General features: G+C 36.2%; 1 protein-coding gene across 1 annotated transcript in view; it reads right to left on the bottom strand.

Annotated features, from left to right (window-relative positions):
• The window catches only part of LOC132115314 (gamma-aminobutyric acid receptor subunit delta-like), a 52403-nt gene extending 37111 nt beyond the window's left edge, over window positions 1-15292 (bottom strand). The window contains exons 1-2 of the mRNA XM_059523711.1: window positions 14994-15292; window positions 4979-5094 (exon numbers count right to left, since the gene is read on the bottom strand). Coding sequence (XP_059379694.1) covers window positions 4979-5094; window positions 14994-15061 — 184 coding nt within the window. The 5' untranslated portion in view covers window positions 15062-15292. The remainder of the gene's footprint in view (window positions 1-4978; window positions 5095-14993) is intronic.
• Between the last annotated feature and the right edge of the window lie 3146 nt (window positions 15293-18438).

The raw sequence follows: 18438 nt of genomic DNA, 5'->3' as shown, positions 1-18438 counted from the left end.
AGTCAATTTAGAGTTGATTAAACCAACTAATTTCAGCTGTTCTGTAGCTGTTCTGTGTTTCCTATCTCAGGGTAAGTCAACTCAGAGTTCAAGTTTAAACTTGGTTGAACCTCCTTAGTGAAACGGGCCCCAGCTCTATTACTTTCAACTCTCTGTCCATTTAGAAACGAGGCATAATTGACTATTTCAGAATTAATCTATTATTTTAACCATCACTACTGTCTACTCTTGCACCTAATCAATAAGTCCACCTTAAATATTGATACAAAACATTAAACAACTGATACACTGGAATATAGTGATTAATATTATTATTACTGTTGCAGTTGTTGTTGTCTAAAATTGAACACCTTTGCAATGTAAACAAATGACAGGCTACAAGTGTTATTCATCCATCTCCTTCACACTGCACTTTGATGTCAGGTGTCAATATATATATATATATATATATATATATATATATATATATATATATATATATTTGTGTCACATTTAAATATAATTATATTTTAATTCATTTCTTAATTGTTTTTATTTTTATAATGATAATTCAGAGAATGAGAAAATCTGAATAAGCCTTACCAGTGTTGTGATGATTATTGTTTAGGCACTCTATGTTTAAAAAAATAAATAAATACTGTAATATAATACTAGTTTAGTCAAATAACATAAAAAAAGACCATACCCCTCGATGCCTGTGAAACTTTTCTCCCTCAAACAGCACGCTAACGTTACTCTACACTACAGACTACACACAGCAATATAAACAACACATCTGCATGTTCTCACATCACATCGTTCTTGTTAAATAATAATAAGTAAATAAACATCAAAATCACTTCGCTGAGAATGAAACACCACTTACCAGCTGCCGCGGTGTTAATTATATCCTCTAGCAATAAAAAAATGCGCCTGCGGCAAGAGGAATCGTCCCGCTCGGAGGAGGTCATTGTCGTCAGGTGAAAGGTCATCATGTGGGTCATTTTATTTACGGCTAAATTATTATTAATACATTTTACTAATATTTAGATTGGGCATGGGCAGGCATTCACAAAAGGGCATGTTATTACAAAAAATTTGAGGAAAATTTGCTTTGACAAAAGGGCACTTTGGGCACCAAGGGGCAAAGGGGCAGGTGCTCAAGCACCCAACGCCCCCCCCTCTTTACGTGCCTGTCGCTTACTATAATCAATTATATATACTGTTTCAGAAATTAGTATAATAAATGAAGAGCAGTGGGTATGGAAGTAAAATAATGACTTATGTCTTTGAAACAAAAAAGCATGCTGAATAGCACTAACTGAAAAATAATGGATTGCATTAACAGTACTTGCATTTTAATGCCTTGAATTTCCAGGGCTTGCATTGTTAGGTCCTGAAATTGTATATAGTTGTTCATTTAAGTTGTGAATATTTCAATTCAAAATATTTCACACACCTTTTCATAATTAAAAAATCAATAATTCATATTCACGTTCCAGAATTCACTTCCAAAATATTAAATCGGTTAAAAAATACGATGTATAATATTCGACAGGCAAATTTCGGTCAATTTTATTTCACCTTTCAAATTCGCTTCCACAAATTCAGTGGTTAAAATTCGGCAGATAATTGGCCCTTTCACATCCGGGAGCTGCAGGAATAGCAGTAGAGCACAGAGGCATGATCTCCATCTGCTGTAAGTCGCGCACCAGCAGGTGGTGCAAGCGGCTGTTATATAAGGCCAAAGCAACAGGTGGAGTAAGTAATACAGTTACAAAAACTGATCTGCAGAAATTAAGTAAGCGCTAAGTAGAAGTTTTGATTATCGGGGCATGTGGATAGTCTGATTGTGCGTATGTTTATTTCAACGTCTTTGCTGTTACCAAGTAAGCAGCATTCAAAGGAGATTATAATGGTGTTTTTTACTCAACACTGAATTACAGAACTAACATTACATCTAAGGAAGACATATATTGCCTTCGGTTGTTTAGTTTCCATAACTTTGTGTCATGGCTTGTGCGTTGCTGTGCTGTAAAGGCCCGTTCACACCAAGCACGATAACTATAAAGATAACGATAAAGATATTGTTCTAAAAATCGTTCTCAATATTAAAGAATAGCAGAGTCCACACTACAACTATAATGATAAAGGCATAGAGAAACGGTATCGTTGGAATTATTTTCAGAACAATATAAACATTGACATCCAATCAGAATCCATCCTGCTGTAACGAGCTCGAGGATTTAAAGCGGCAGACGCACGTGCGCTCAGAATAAACAGACAATATCGTTCGATGGTGTGGACGCTAATATCATTATCTTTTATAGTTATCTTTATAGTTATCGTTCTTGGTGTGAATGGGGCTTAATACTGGGGATCCCCTCACGTCACACTCCAGGATTCCCCAATGACGAGTAACGCTTCTCAATTAATACTGTGATATAAGACCTCAGATCTCAGAATACATTTTATTGATGATGATGCAAACTATATACAGGCAAGCAAATGAGGTCAAAAAGAATCCAATGCGCTGCATTTTCTTTATAATTGATTTCCATTACCACTGATCTATAAAGTCGACAGTCCCACAAAGATATCAATACCATGATTAGTTTTAACAATATGCAACCAATTTATATTAACATAAAAAAAATGAGTTAAAAACAATCTAGGTATATTAATTCTGAAAATTTAAACGGAAGAAATTATTGATGTTCCAAGGGAACGTCTGACAATTCCACTGACTGGGTTAAAAGGTCCAATGTGTTTTAATTACAATTTTAAATAACACATTGTCAAATTCTAAATCTTGTATATCTCATAGTGATTTTCTACAGGTGAGATTTTGCCAATACCTCCCTTCATATATTTGCAGTATACAATTATTTACATATTAAAGATCCCTGGAAAGTGTTTTTTATGTTCCAACAGTTGTAGTACATTGCTGGATACAAGACTGACTTACTACAGGTTAGATTTAGCCAATATCTCCCTTACAATACGTACAGTACATACATTTCTTTAGAAAAAAAAACGGAAAAAACGATTTACCCAAAGGGGTTTTTTCATGTTTCACAGGTTGTAGTATGTTGTTAGTTATGTAGTTCATATAAATTGCTAATATCTGCCTTATAGTGTATGTGCCATTCACAATTATTTAAAACAAAACAAAATCTGTAAGACCCCAAAAGGGATTTTTCATGTTCCAAAGGTTGTATTATAAAATATTGATATACTTTATGTACAGCAAGGGAGGTATTAGCAGAAATGTACCTATAGTATGTCAGTCTAGTCACTAGGACTGTACTACAATCTTTGGAACATAATAAAATAATAAAATAAAATAAAAATTATGTTTTGAGGTAAATTTGCAGACGGTCCCTAAAGCAGCTTAGGCAAATAGCAAACATAAAACTACTGCGCTTGCTTCTCTTTTCACAAAAAAAAAAAAAATGGTGAAATTTGGTGAAACTTTGTGGTTTGTTAGGCTCGTTTCTGTGCTCATCTGCTTAAATGTACATAATATACAGTAATATATTGTATTAAGTAGATGTCGAATTTAATAATTTAATATCTTGAGGCAAGAAAAGACGTTAATGTTATATATATATATATAACATGCAGTTTTTCTTGTTCCGTAACTTGCGTTCATATCCTCATCTGTCTGTATATAGTTTGCATCATCAGTAAGATGTGAGTTTTGTCTTTTAATTGCTGTCACTGTTAGTACGCTGAGCCACGTAATGTTTTCTTTTCTTTAACAGATTTCTGAGGGAAACCGCATGAAACCTTGAGCATTTGTTCATATTTTACATCTGCTTAACTGTCTATATAGTTTGCATAATCATCAATAAAATGTATTCTGAGATCTGAGGTCTTATATCACAGTATTAATTGATTGAGAAGCGTTACTCGTCATTGGGGAATCCTGGAGTGTGACGTGAGGGGATCCCCAGTATTACAGCACAGCGACGCACAAGCCATGACACAAAGTTATGGAAACTAAACAACCGAAAGCAATATATGTCTTCCTTAGATGTAATGTTAGTTCTGTAATTTAGTGTTGAGTAAAACACCATTATAATCTCCTTTGAATGCTGCTTACTTGGTAACAGCAAAGACGTTGAAATAAACATACGCACAATCAGCTTTTCCACATGCCCCGATAATCAAAACTTCAACTTGCTTAATTTCTGCAGATCAGTTTTTGTAACTGTATTTCTTAAACCACCTGTTGCTTTTGCCTTATATAACAGCCGCTTGCACCACCTGCTGGTGAGCGACTGACAGCAGATGGAGATCATGCCTCTGTGCTCTACTGCTATTCCTGCAGCTCCCGGATGTGAAAGGGCCAATTATCTGCCGAATTTTAACCACTGAATTTGTGGAAGCGAATTTGGAAAGTTAAATAAAATGGACCAAAATTTGCCAGTCGAATATTATACATCGAATTTTTTAACCGATTTAATATTTTGGAAGTGAATTCTGGAACATGAATATGAATTATTGATTTTTTAATTATGAAAAGGTGTGTGAAATATTTTGAATTGAATTATTCACAGCTTAAACGAACAACTATATTAAATTTCAGGACCTAAAGATGCAAGCCCTGGAAATACAAGGCATTAAAATGCAAGTACTGTTAATGCAATGCATTATTTTTTCAAATAGTGCTATTCAGCATGCTTTTTTGTTTCAAAGACATAAGTCATTATTTTACTTCCATAAACAGGTCTGCAGAGGAGAACCACTGACTTACTGAATAAGATAGGTAGGCTTTATTACTAGGTACTTATCAATACTTACATGTGGTGTGCCTCTCACAAGCTGGTTGTAATACTCTAAAAATAAACTCTAGAAATTGGAGCACTTTTGATAGGAATGCTAAGTTAGAGGTTTGTTGTGTAAAAAAAGAGAGGCTACATATTGATTCTAAAAATGACAGGAGGTTGATCAGTGTTGTACAATCCACTGTGATAAGCCATATAAAACTCACCTCCAATCCCTGGGCGAAAGTTTCGAGCATAACCTTTCATTAAATCATCCAGATTAGGCAACCAGGATATTTCAATGTCTGTGCCAACATAGTCACCAATATCACTCATCATGGCCCTATGGGGACAAAACAAACAAATGTTCTTCACTTTTTCGTTCACAATTTTATCATAGATGCAGATGTGGATGTGTGACATGTAATTGCAGTTTGATGGTCACGGTATTAAAATATATTATGTGCTCATATTTAGTTGGAACTGAACTTAAATACAGGACAACTTGATGGATTGAAAAAAGGTTTAATTACAGGTGTTAGGGAAAACATGATAAAACACAGAATCCGAGCATCAAAAAGCAAAACGAAAAACCCAAAACTTGCAGAAGGGCTCAGTGAATGCTGGTTACACAATAAGAAACAAAACAAGCCCAACATAATAGATTTAGAGTCCATAATAGAACAAATAGACATAAAACAAAATGCAAATGGGGGAACTGAATCAGGAAGTTAAGGAGGTACAAATCCAAGTAACAAAACTGACAATGAAAATATACATCAGAATCTCAAAGTAAAAATCTTTTTTAGTCCAGTGTTCTCTGTTCCTCCTCACTTTTTTCTTTTCTTTTTTTCTCTTTTTTTTCTGTTGTAACTATGAAAAAGATACTGCACAACTGTGGTATGCCCTTATGATTTAATAAACAAAAATTTCCCATGAATAACTCAGTGTAGTATTCCTCCATTTTCTTCCCAAATTCTCACATCTCTTTCCCAGTTTATTAATCTCTACTATAACTCATCATTAATGGGACCCCAGTGGAGAGAGTGAGCAGCTTCAAATACCTTACACATCTCCGAGGACCTGACCTGGACTAATCACATTCAAGCTCAAGTTAAAAAGATTTCCCCTGGAATCCTGAAAACTGTCTATATCAGTGCCATAGAAAGTATATTGACTGTGCATTTCATCGTGGTATGGAAACAGCTCAGCCCAGGATCGTAAAGCCCTGCAAAGAGTAGTGTGCTCAGCTGAATGTATCTCCAGAACTGATCTCCCCTCTCTGTAAGACATCCACACCAGGAGATATAAAGCTAGGGCAGTTAAGATCCTCAAAGTCTCTACAATTTTAATCTACAATTTTCATAGTCATTAAAATAAAGAAAACTCTTTGAATGAGAAGGTGTGTCCAAACTTTTGGTCTGTACTGTATGTATATATATATATATATATATATATATATTGTGAATTGTTGTACTTCTGCAAAGTATGCTCATTTACTGTACTTGTTTCTCATTTTCCTCTTGACAATAGCCCATAGATTCTCTATGGGGTTCAGGTCTGGTGAGTTTGCTGGCCAGTCAAGCACACCAACACCATGGTCATTTAACAAATCCTGCTAGAAAATTAAATCGGCATCTTCAAAAAGCTGGTCAGCAGAAGAAAGCATGAAGTGCTCCAAAATTTCTTGGTAAACGGGTGCAGTGACTTTGGTTTTCAAAAAACACAATGGACCAACACCATTAGATGAAATTGCACCCCAAATCATCACAGACTGTGGAAACTTAAAACTGGACTTCAAGCAACTTGGGCTATGAGCTTCTCCAGCATTCCTCCTGACTCTTGGCTTCCAAATTAAATACAAAACTTGCTCTCATCTGAAAAGAAGACTTTGGACCACCGGGCAACAGTCCAGTTCTTCTTCTCCTTGGCCCAGGTAAGATGCCTCTGATGTTTTGTCTGTGGTTCAGGAGTGGCTTAACAAGAGGAATACGTCAACTGTAGCCAAATTCCTTGACACATCTGTGAGTGGTGGCTCTCTAACCCTTGACCCCAATTCTTGAATCAATTTTGCGTGACAATCCTCATAAGTCTGCGGTTCTCTGTGCTGGTTGTGCATCTTTTCCTTCCACACTTTTTTAGGGTTGGGTACCGAAACCCGGTACCAATACGGCACCAGTATAAACCTGATTGAATCTGAATGCAGATTTCGGTGCCTCATTTCAGTGCCTCTGAAATGCCTGAGCGATCGATTGAAATATTTGTCCTGGTTCTCCGAAATGTACACAAGAAGAATGGGCATCGCTAGGCATTTTTATCAGGGATATAGCATTTAGCTCCATAAACTGTACACAAATTTGCGATCGCCTCAGAGTCAGTCCCCTTAAATTTCATATGAAAACGGCAGCAGACCTGTCTCCTCCCCATCTTTCCGTGCACTGTTCAATCCGTAGACCACAACAGAACAGTGTGAGCGGACTCAAACAGAAACAGAGGACACAAGGTGTGTTTATCGATGGATTGTTAGAATATCTGTATCTGTGTATTCTTTGTCATGAATACGGTTTACAAAAGGTCACGAGGGAGCAATCGAATTTCCCCATCTACTCTAAAGTTTTCGCTCCGTTCACTGCTCATCACACTGCAGCTGTTTCCTCCAGCGAAAATCTAGCCCTTAACACATATGAACGCATACTTTAATTATACAGTAAGTAGCCATTCAAAAGGCCCTTTTTACCACCGCCGCGTTTGTAAAGTGCATTTGCAGCTTTTGACCACTGAGTAGCGCTTTAACCACAAGTTATCAAACAAGCGCATCAAAGCACATTTGACTGCTTCAGTCACGGAAAATGAAAGAAAAACACTATAGTTTAAATATTTAATATTTCATATTCACAGATTAAAGTTTGGTATTTATGAAGTTATGTACATTTCTTAGAACGAATTCAAGCAGGATAAATGTCAAGCCTGTGCCTGAGTCTGTGCTTATATTTTCTAAGCTACATGGTATTAAACCGTATTTTAGATTTGACACATTTAAAAGGTGTGCAGTATTATTTATATTATATTAATTATGCTTTATATTATTCAAAATAAATTGTGGTTTACTTTGCATCGGAGCATTAAAAGTTGTAGCCTATTTTAGGGGGGTAGGCTACATGGATTAATATGCAAAATGTCAATATTTTCATATATTATGCCTATATTTTAATTTATATTTTAAATATAAATATATTTTTTCATTTAATAAAACAACATGCATTTTTGTTATTCGTTACCTGTCCTTTATTTTGACATAACTTATTGGGAAAAAGACATTTGTCTGTAAACTGATTAAAAAATTGTTGCATGTTTAAACGTGAAGCACTGTATAATTTCGTTCCCATTATTTAGGCCTAATTTGCCTAAAACAAGAAACGAATAAAATTAAACCTGCACTATTAAATCTTTGAAACTCCAAAGAATGGACGGATTAATAAAACGTCCTCACGATTAAACTCAAGTTCTCTCATTATAAACAACAAAATTCACACGATGTAAAAAAGAAGTTTAGTAATTGACAACTTAAGTGCCTTTAAAGGGAGCCTTCTTTACTTGCTTTTAAAGTAGGGCAATACATACAGACGGTTGGTCTGGGAACGCCCCGTCACGTGATGTGAATTTAGCCCGTGGGGGAAAACATTGCCTTGGCGCCAATTGAAATACAAGGGACAATCATGCCGAAGAGTTGCTGTGTCGTTTTCTGTACCTCCAATAAACTAACAAATTATTAATTAAAGTTCAACATCCTTCCTAATAAATATACAGAACCGGAAAGGAGGACAAAATGGCTACAAGCAATAAATTGTGAGGATGATCAAGGGAAGCTGTGGAATCCCAAGACTAAGCATGTGTATATGTGCAGTCTGCCTTTCATCACAGGCAGGCTACGTTAACATTGGGTTCATTATAACCAGTGTTGGGGAGTAACTAGTTACATGTAACGGTGTTACGTAATTTAATTACAAAATTAATGTAACTGTAATTAGTTACAGTTACGAAGAAAAAATGAGTAATTAAATTACAGTTACTTATGAAATTTTTAACGATTACAAAGGGGATTACATTTGAATATTTACACACATCCACATACAGATTTAACTGATTTCTTTCCCAAATTGCACTGACTATTCTGAGACATACCGCCCTAATAATTTCCGGGATGCGGAAACACAGTCTAGTTTGTAGAATCCAGTCATACAAACGGAATGCCTAACGCGGACGGAATATGGCACATTTTGGATGACTAAATCAAAAGTAGGTCAGTACACTTGAATCAAAACATGACATGGACTAGTGTCTGTGAATATTAAGCCCCAAAAATGCAATATATGCACGTTCTGCGTGTCTGTGGAAATCAGGCGCGGACTGGACACCGGGAGAACCGGGACAATTCCCGGTGGCCTGGCAGCCGATTTTGCCCGCTATTTTAATATCATTATTGTATAATTGCCTGCCGAATGTACTAAAGCGATCATTTGCGAATCCGCCGTTTGATAATTAAATCTCTAATAAATCAGGAAGTGTTAGTCATGACTCGCGCGCTCTCCGCGCCTCCGCCAAACGGTTTGGATCAGACTCAGAGTAATCAATTCGAGAGAGAGAGAGAGAGAGAGAGAGAGAGTGGACTGTGGAAGCGCACAGCTGGAGCAGAGAAGCTGAACTCCTGTTCAGGGTTTCAGGTCAGTTTCATCTGTAAAGATGCTTTTTTTTCTTTGTTTTTTTATTTAATTAATCAAGCAGCAGCACGTTGCTCATCAGTCATCACTCAAAATACTATATAAAGGACATCATTATTATCTGTTGTCATGTTACAGTAGTAATTTAGCTGAAAAACAATCCGATTTTTTTTATAGGTTTAGGGGGAGCTACGGACAGACAACAACACAACCCTTACGAAAATTAACGTTTTAATATATTTCTATAAATCCAGAGAAAATAGTTACTATTGTTTAACTGTGGTAACCAAAAATTTAAAATGATTTTACAAATTGAGTTATTTAAAAATAAATACAAATCCATTAGCAAAAAAACAAAACAAAAAAAAAAGGTTATTGTATATAGGCTAAAAAAAGCATGGTCAATTTTTGTAAGGAAAACATGACTCGTGTACAGTATTAGGATTTTTCTATAAAGATATTGTAGTATTGTAGAGTATTGTATTGTAAAGTATAGTTTTGTTCAATCTTGAGTATTAAAGTCATGAGAGAGATGGATAACAGGGCAAAATAAAGAGACTGAAGAGAAAAATGGAAGTGAAGGTGCAGTTCAGGAGAGAACTTTTAATTATTTAGCATGTCCCCAAATTAAAGATTTAAACCTTTTTTATGTCAGGTCCATACAAAAAATAGTTTTGTCCATGAACTGGTTTGTATGAGTTTGAATTTTCCAGTCTGAATTTTTTTCCCAGTCCGCCCCTCCTGTAAATTAATGGCAAAGACATGGCTTCATTTACTACACATAGGCCTACTGAAGCTCGCAGTGTTTTCAACCTCTGCCATCTCAATATAGGAGTACATGAGCACATAAACATAATTTCTAGAACTGTTCTGTGTCACTTCATGTGCATTTTACTTATTTTGAGAAAACTATCATCATATCATATACAAAGAGACAGCAGTTTAAAAAAACACCAATGTCTCAGGAGTTTATTACACAGAATACGACACATGCTTATTAGATAACTGTATTTGAGTTGATGTATATGCTTTTATTCATTATTCTTTAATTTTCACAAATTTAGAAAAGTAATCAAAAAGTACTCAAAAGTAATTAGTTACATTACTTTAATAAAGTAATTGAAAAAGTTACACTACTATTACATTTTAAACAGGGTAACTTGTAATCTGTAACCTATTACATTTCCAAAGTAACCTTCCCAACACTGATTATAACGTTATCAAAACTGTGTAAGGTTGTTTCAGAAAGTGGCATGCATATATAATTATCTGTCCAAGATACTAGAAAAGGTGGTATCTTCACAATTATATTCCTTCTTAGAGAAAAATGGTATATGTGAGGATTTCCAGTCAGGATTTAGACCGTATCATAGTACTGAGACTGCTCTCCTTAGAGTTACAAATGATCTGCTCTTATCATCTGATCGTGGGTGTATCTCTCTATTAGTTTTATTGGATCTTAGTGCTGCGCTTGACACAATTGACCACAACATTCTTTTGCATAGACTTGAACACTTTGTTGGCATCAGTGGAAGTGCATTAGCATGGTTTAAATCGTACTTATATGACCGCCATCAGTTCGTAGCAGTGAATGAAGATGTTTTCTATCGATCACAAGTGCAGTATGGAGTACCTCAAGGCTCAGTACTAGGGCCGCTACTCTTCACGCTTTATATGTTACCCTTGGGAGATATCATCAGGAAACATGGTGTTAGCTTTCACTGTTATGCTGATGATACTCAGCTCTATATTTCTTCGCAGCCCGGTGAAACACACCAATTTGAAAAACTAATGGATTGCATAGTCGATATAAAAAACTGGATGACGAGTAATTTCTTACTGCTAAATTCTGAAAAAACAGAGGTGTTAATTATAGGACCTAAAAACTCCGCTTGTAATAACCTAGAACACTGTCTTAAGACTTGATGGTTGCTCTGTCAATTCTTCGTCATCAGTTAGGAACCTAGGTGTGCTATTTGATCGCAATCTTTCCTTAGAAAGCCACGTTTCTAGCATTTGTAAAACTGCATTTTTCCATCTCAAAAATATATCTAAATTACGGCCTATGCTCTCAATGTCAAATGCAGAAATGTTAATCCATGCATTTATGACCTCAAGGTTAGATTATTGTAATGCTTTATTGGGTGGTTGTTCTGCACGCTTAGTAAACAAACTACAGTTAGTCCAAAATGCAGCAGCAAGAGTTCTTACTAGAACCAGGAAGTATGACCATATTAGCCCGGTCCTGTCAACACTGCACTGGCTCCCTATCAAGCATCGTATAGATTTTAAAATATTGCTTATTACTTATAAAGCCCTGAATGGTTTAGCACCTCAGTATTTGAATGAGCTCCTTTTACATTATAATCCTCTACGTCTGCTACGTTCTCAAAACTCAGGCAATTTGATAATACCTAGAATATCAAAATCAACTGCGGGCGGCAGATCCTTTTCCTATTTGGCGCCCAAACTCTGGAATAACCTACCTAACATTGTTCGGGAGGCAGACACACTTTTGCAGTTTAAATCTAGATTAAAGACCCATCTCTTTAACCTGGCTTACACATAACATACTAATATGCTTTTATTATCCAAATCCGTTAAAGGATTTTTAGGCTGCATTAAATAGGTAAACCGGAACCGGAAACACTTCCCATAAAACTCTATGTACTTGCTACATCATTAGAAGAATGGCATCTACGCTAATATTTGTCTGTTTCTCTCTTGTTCCGAGGTCACCGTGGCCACCAGATCCAGTCTGTGTCCAGATCAGAGGGTCACTGCAGTCACCCGGATCCAGTACATATCCAGACCAGATGCTGGATCAGCACCTAGAAAGAACCTCTACATCCCTGAAAGACAGCGGAGACCAGGACAACTAGAGCCCCAGATACAGATCCCCTGTAAAGACCTTGTCTCAGAGGAGCACCAGGACAAGACCACAGGAAACAGATGATTCTTCCGCACAATCTGACTTTGCTGCAGCCTGGAATTGAACTACTGGTTTCGTCTGGTCAGAGGAGAACTGGCCCCCCAACTGAGCCTGGTTTCTCCCAAGGTTTTTTTCTCCATTCTGTCACCGATGGAGTTTCGGTTCCTTGCCGCTGTCGCCTCTGGCTTGCTTAGTTGGGGACACTTCATCTACAGCGATATCGTTGACTTGATTGAAAATAAATGCACAGACACTATTTAACTGAACAGAGATGACATAACTGAATCCATGATGAACTGCCTTTAACTATCATTTTGCATTATTGACACACTGTTTTCCTAATGAATGTTGTTCAGTTGCTTTGACACAATGTATTTTGTTTAAAGCGCTATATAAATAAAGGTGACTAAATTAGCCTAATTATTCTACCTGAAGCAAAACTATGTAACGTTAGCCTAGTGTCGAACCTAAACTCGCATGAAAACACGTCTGCTAAGAGGTGTAGTCTACGTGATACCACTAGAAAAGACCAAGGATTTCCGTATACCCACTTAAAAAAGCGTGAGGATACGTAACAACTTGGTTTTGTGTCTGAACTTTTACACTTTCATTCATAAATTCACCCGTCTGTGTTTGTGAAGCGACACTGATAGAATCACGGAATACAGTCACAACTGGCTATATAAAACAGAACATCACGGGATATGGCTATTTTTGAATGAATACATCTACAGTATGGCTGTAAAATGAATCAAATATCGATATGGACTAGTGTATATGAATATTAAAGTTAAGAGACTAGAATTGTTCTACGTGTCTCTGGGAATAAGCGCTCAACATGTGCATTTTTGTCATTCAAATACACACGATGTTCGCTGTGTTTTCCCCCACGCCGAATCCGCCCCCAACTATGACTAGATGCCGACTGTATGTATGGGGGAGATATACAAATACAACTTCTGTGGGGCATGAAGGAAAAGTAATTTAACTAGAAGTGTAACTAATTACTGTTGCCAGATATCAATAAGTAAAGTAATAATATTACTTTTAAAAGCAGTAACTAGTGATGAGTAATAAATAACATTTTTGCAGTAACGAGCCCAATACTGATCAGGACATCCCTAGAGAGAGGTTCTACTTCTCTGGCTGTCTTTTCAAATCCCATTCGTTGTGATTTCCCATGTTGTTTAATATGCCAAATAGCCAATTAAATTTAGCTTATATATAAATTGAACTGATTATTTTCCTTTTACAAGGCAGAAGACTGGTCCAGTTCCACTTACAAACTTATCTCTGTATATTGATGACTGTCCTAATATGCTCTACTCAGAAAAACAAAAACAGAGAATGTTCATTAATATATATATATATATATATATATATATATATATATATATATATATATATATTGCACTGAAATTTAAATTAAAATCTTACAAATGTATTCACATTTTCACATTTTAAAGGTATAGCTTACCCAAAAATTAAGGGTGAGGAAATGATGGCAGAAGTTTCATTCATGGGTAAACAATTTTTCATATTAAGTACATTAGGCAAAAATACTATCATAAACTTTCCACAATGTGAATAAAAAAAAAACAACAGCATACTTTGGTTTGTTGGGATGGTCCTAAATAGGTGTTAATACATTTCATAACATTATGCATGTCTTTTTGTCTTTTATTTATATATATAAATTTTTTGAGGTCAAATTTGACCTACAGTAGTGATGATTCTGTGAGATTCATCCCAAAAAAGAACAACATAAAAGCATACTGTACACAAGGGGGCAAACCCCTAATGTGTTGATGCACATCCACAAGAGATATGAACTGTGTGTGAACTGAACAACAAGCAAAGGGAGAGACGTGTGTATGGGTCAGAGATGAGACTCAATTTACAAAAGTGATTTAATACATAAAAGCATATTACCGGTAAATGCAAAAGGAAAGTGTCTACTTTATATGACCTTCTAGTGAGTATCTTCTTTAAATCATGGTAAAAATTTATGATAGCTTTTCTTTTTTTCTTCTTTTATTTATTTTTTTACTTATTTATTTTTTTGCTAAGATAAAAAAATAAAAAATTAATCAGGACACATTCTAATGTATGGGGAAAACATAAAGCTGCATTGAACTTTTATTGTTTTGATGCTTGAAAATCCCTTTTGACCCATATACAAATGAATACATGCATAGAGAGCTCCTCGCAGAAACGTACAGAAATATTAATGACAGCATATTATTTATATCCAACTACCCACCACCAGCGATACATAACCACAACGATGTATCATATAAAGCAAAAGAAACAAACATGAAAATCTGTCCCATATCCAAGCATCAACGAGTAGCCTATATGAGATATCGGCTACTGTATGTGCATATTTGACGGCATTCGTGATGATGTTCACAGATCAGCTCAAATTCTGCTCAGAAATAAGATGCATTTATTCACTGCTAAAGCCTCTTTAATAAATATTATAAAGCAATATTTTGACATTCAAACTACAGTGTACTCAGCTATGCGTGTATGTCTGGAGCACTGTTCTCCTGATCCTCACACTGGTGTGAAGGACACGCGCATTCTCACCTGCTCATTCTGTTCTCCCTCAAGAGCACGAACCAGAAGATCGTCACGGCAAAACTCCGTGCATCCATTATGCGCAAAAACGGTAAGGTTGACTCGGGTTGAAAGGAGACGGACAGATTTAAATATCATAGTTTTCACAACCTCTTAAGAGAATCGCAGGAAAATTTGTATAAAGATCCATATTTTAGCCAGTGCCTTATCCAGACGGCAGAAAAAAGGGCACATATATCTCGCTTGCTCTCAGCGATAGCTCTCCCTCTCTCTAAAACCTGAACCATCTCGAGGTCCGATTCTCGAACGAATCGTTATGTGAGCCGGTTCTTTTTAATGACTCTGTAGAATCGAAGGAAGCGTTCTTGAATCACTTCACTAGCTGCGAGCATAGGCTTAAACTCGGGGGGTGGGGGTGGGTACAGAAACCCCCTTACCTGAGGGTTGCCCCCCCTAATACTATGATTAAAAACCACACTGTTTATTGTAAATAACAATGTTTTATACTTTAAATAATTGTGTAAGTAGTAAAACAACACAAACGTGGCAAAAAGCGTTTTAAGTTTAAAAAGATTTTTAGTCTCCCATCCCTTGCCTCACAGTGCTTTGGTCCAAATGCCTGCTTTCCTCTTTTTTGTCACCTTCACACACAAGTCCTTGAGAAAAAGAAAAAAACACAAGTCCTTGAGAGAGACTATGGAACTCCAGTAAGTAAGGCTGTTGGCCATTTTATTCCATTAAACATCAGATAAAGTGATTATTTTATCTTTAATACATGATGCCAGTGTATTTTTCGATGAGTCCACTATGTTAGTAATAATAATGTTACCTGCTTGATGCAAAGGGTTACCAAGTGATCACAACAAAACCCGCCCAATTGCTACTCAAAACTAGCCCAAACTAACCATGTGTCGAGAGGGTTCCCCCGGGCAATTTTTGGGGCTAAGATACACATTACTGGGGTCGCCTCAACCTGCTGCAACAGTGAAAAAGAAGCCTAATTCCAAGGGAAAACCGTGGACTTGACAACACTGTGACGGATAGTAATGTCTACGGACATGAGTCACGTGTCATGGCGCGACCACAACAGTTTGAATATTGTGCAGTAGCCTACTGGCTAATAAATTACTTATTCAATGACTTGCTTTTGTTTTTGTCAAATGTAGTGGAATTTTGCATGCAGGCATTTTGCATATTTTTAGCATATTGCTAAAAATATTATATTTTGCACAAATGATTAATTGTGCAATATTTAATTTGGACAAATGCATTAAAGATAATTTTATATATATAAAAAACAGGACAATTTACCATGAAAACAAAATTTAAAATTCTAACAATATTTAAAAATATAGGCAAAACCAACTCCCACACTAAATTTTTTTCCCGTTTTGATTTATACAATCAAGCTGGAACAGAGACATTTATTCCAAATACAGCCAATCTACAACACATCATACTGTAGGCTATATAAAATAATGAAAAACATAGTACTTGACAACATCTTTAAAAACAAATTTCAATGTACCTGCAAAAGAATGCCACGCCAGTTCCCAAACTGGGAGCAGTTTTGACCGCCGGCTTGAAAGAACTGATACAGCAAAACTAACCATTCGAACAAACCGATTCATTTGAATGAATCAGATTTTCCAACACTAAAATACCAGCTACAAATCCCTCCTCTCCGTTCACATTAAGTCCTCCGCTTGTGGAGGATGCAACCACTCGATGCACGATAAAACAATGCTCTTGGCTCCTGGCTTAAAAGCCAGTGTATTCATTTTTCACAAATCACAGCATAGTTGTAGGTTGATCTCTACAGCCACAGCGCATTTAATGCATCCTGGTTCGCAATGCTGTTACATGCATCTATGAAGAGGTAATGATTTGTAGAAGGCATCAAACACAAAGCCTATTGTACCCACATTAATATATTCGTCATTGTTTAATAGTTTACCAGTGCACTACGCTTAGATTAGGCTATTGTTTGATTTGTTTCTGTCCTGTTTAATGTGTATGGTGTGTTGTCTGTTATATACTGTACAATTAGCCTACCTTGAACTTGGGGCTGAAATGACGTAATGTTGCATGCAGTGACAGTGATTGCATAAGCTATTGTTCTAGTAAATGACTTTCATGACTGACCTAGCAGAATCACTGCACAATAAGAAACCCTATGTGCTATGATAAATGTTTTTTATGCTTCCCATCTGATTAAGAACTTGCCAAAATCAGTCAGCTGTATCTACAAAACAGGCCAAGTGTTTAAATTGTTTTTCTGAGAGTTTGTATTAGCCAAGAGAGGAGAGAGAGAGAGAGAGAGAGAGAGAGTACAGGAATACTGAGCTTTATGTTTACTCAGTCTTCATAACTTATACAAAACACACAGACACACACACAAATATATACAAACTGATTCCAAAAAAGTTTGGACACTGTACAAATTGTGAGTAAAAAAGGAATGGAATAATTTACAAATATCATAAACTTATATTTTGTTCACAATAGAATATAGATAACATATCAAATGTTGTGAGACATTTTGAAATGTCATGCCAAATATTGGCTCATTTTGGATTTCATGAGAGCTGCAGATTCCAAAAAAGTTGGCACAGGTAGCAATAAGAGGCCCGAAAAGTTAAATGTACACACAGTATAAGGAGCAGCTGGAAGACCAATTTGCAACTTATTAATTCAATTGGCAAGTAATTGTGGCAGTGTGAGATGATGTACAGGTCTGTGCTGGGACAGAATGCATTGAACTCCTTAATTATTTTAACACAGAATTTGTTTTTCCATAATTGCACCAAATTAACATGTAAAATCGATATAAAAACCAATACTGTTTAATTTAAAAGTTCTGATTACCACAAAATGCTTCATGCGCCAGGAAATGATGTTTGTTGCAATCACTACTAGGATGGATTAAGGATGGATTAAGGGATTTACTCAGAGAAAGTTACAAAAATGAACAAACAAAAAATAACACAAAACATAATGGTTGTGAAAAATGGTTCGCTTCCTTGAAAAATGTAACTTATCACAGGAACATCTCACAACATTGAACCATCAATAAAAGCTCCTGAGAGAAGCATGTGGACATTTGGTTGGAGATGAATTTGAATGAGGCTGCTGAGATATTTTTAAACCTGGACTGTAATGCTGTGTGCTGCAGTGCTGTATAGCCTCCTGAGAGCGAGGCTGAGAAGCGTGTGTGTGGTGCCCTTTTCCTCGCCCACAGTTTTCATCTGACAGAACCGCATACTGATATCTTGTCTGATTTGAGGTCAGATGAAGCCAGAATATAATAGAAGTTAATAGAACATCTTGTGGGCCTGGCGTGCTGCAGTGGAGGAAGTGAAATCGCATTAATTTTCTCTCAAAAACATTAAAATGCAGATTAGAACAGCATTAACAGTGTACGCACTTATCTCTCTCTTTCTCTCTCTTTTTG

This window comes from Carassius carassius, chromosome 34 (genome assembly GCF_963082965.1).
Source record: "Carassius carassius chromosome 34, fCarCar2.1, whole genome shotgun sequence".
Taxonomy (NCBI): Eukaryota; Metazoa; Chordata; class Actinopteri; order Cypriniformes; family Cyprinidae; genus Carassius; species Carassius carassius.
Note: the sequence above shows the minus strand (reverse complement) of the source record. Positions and strands in the feature narration are given on the sequence as shown.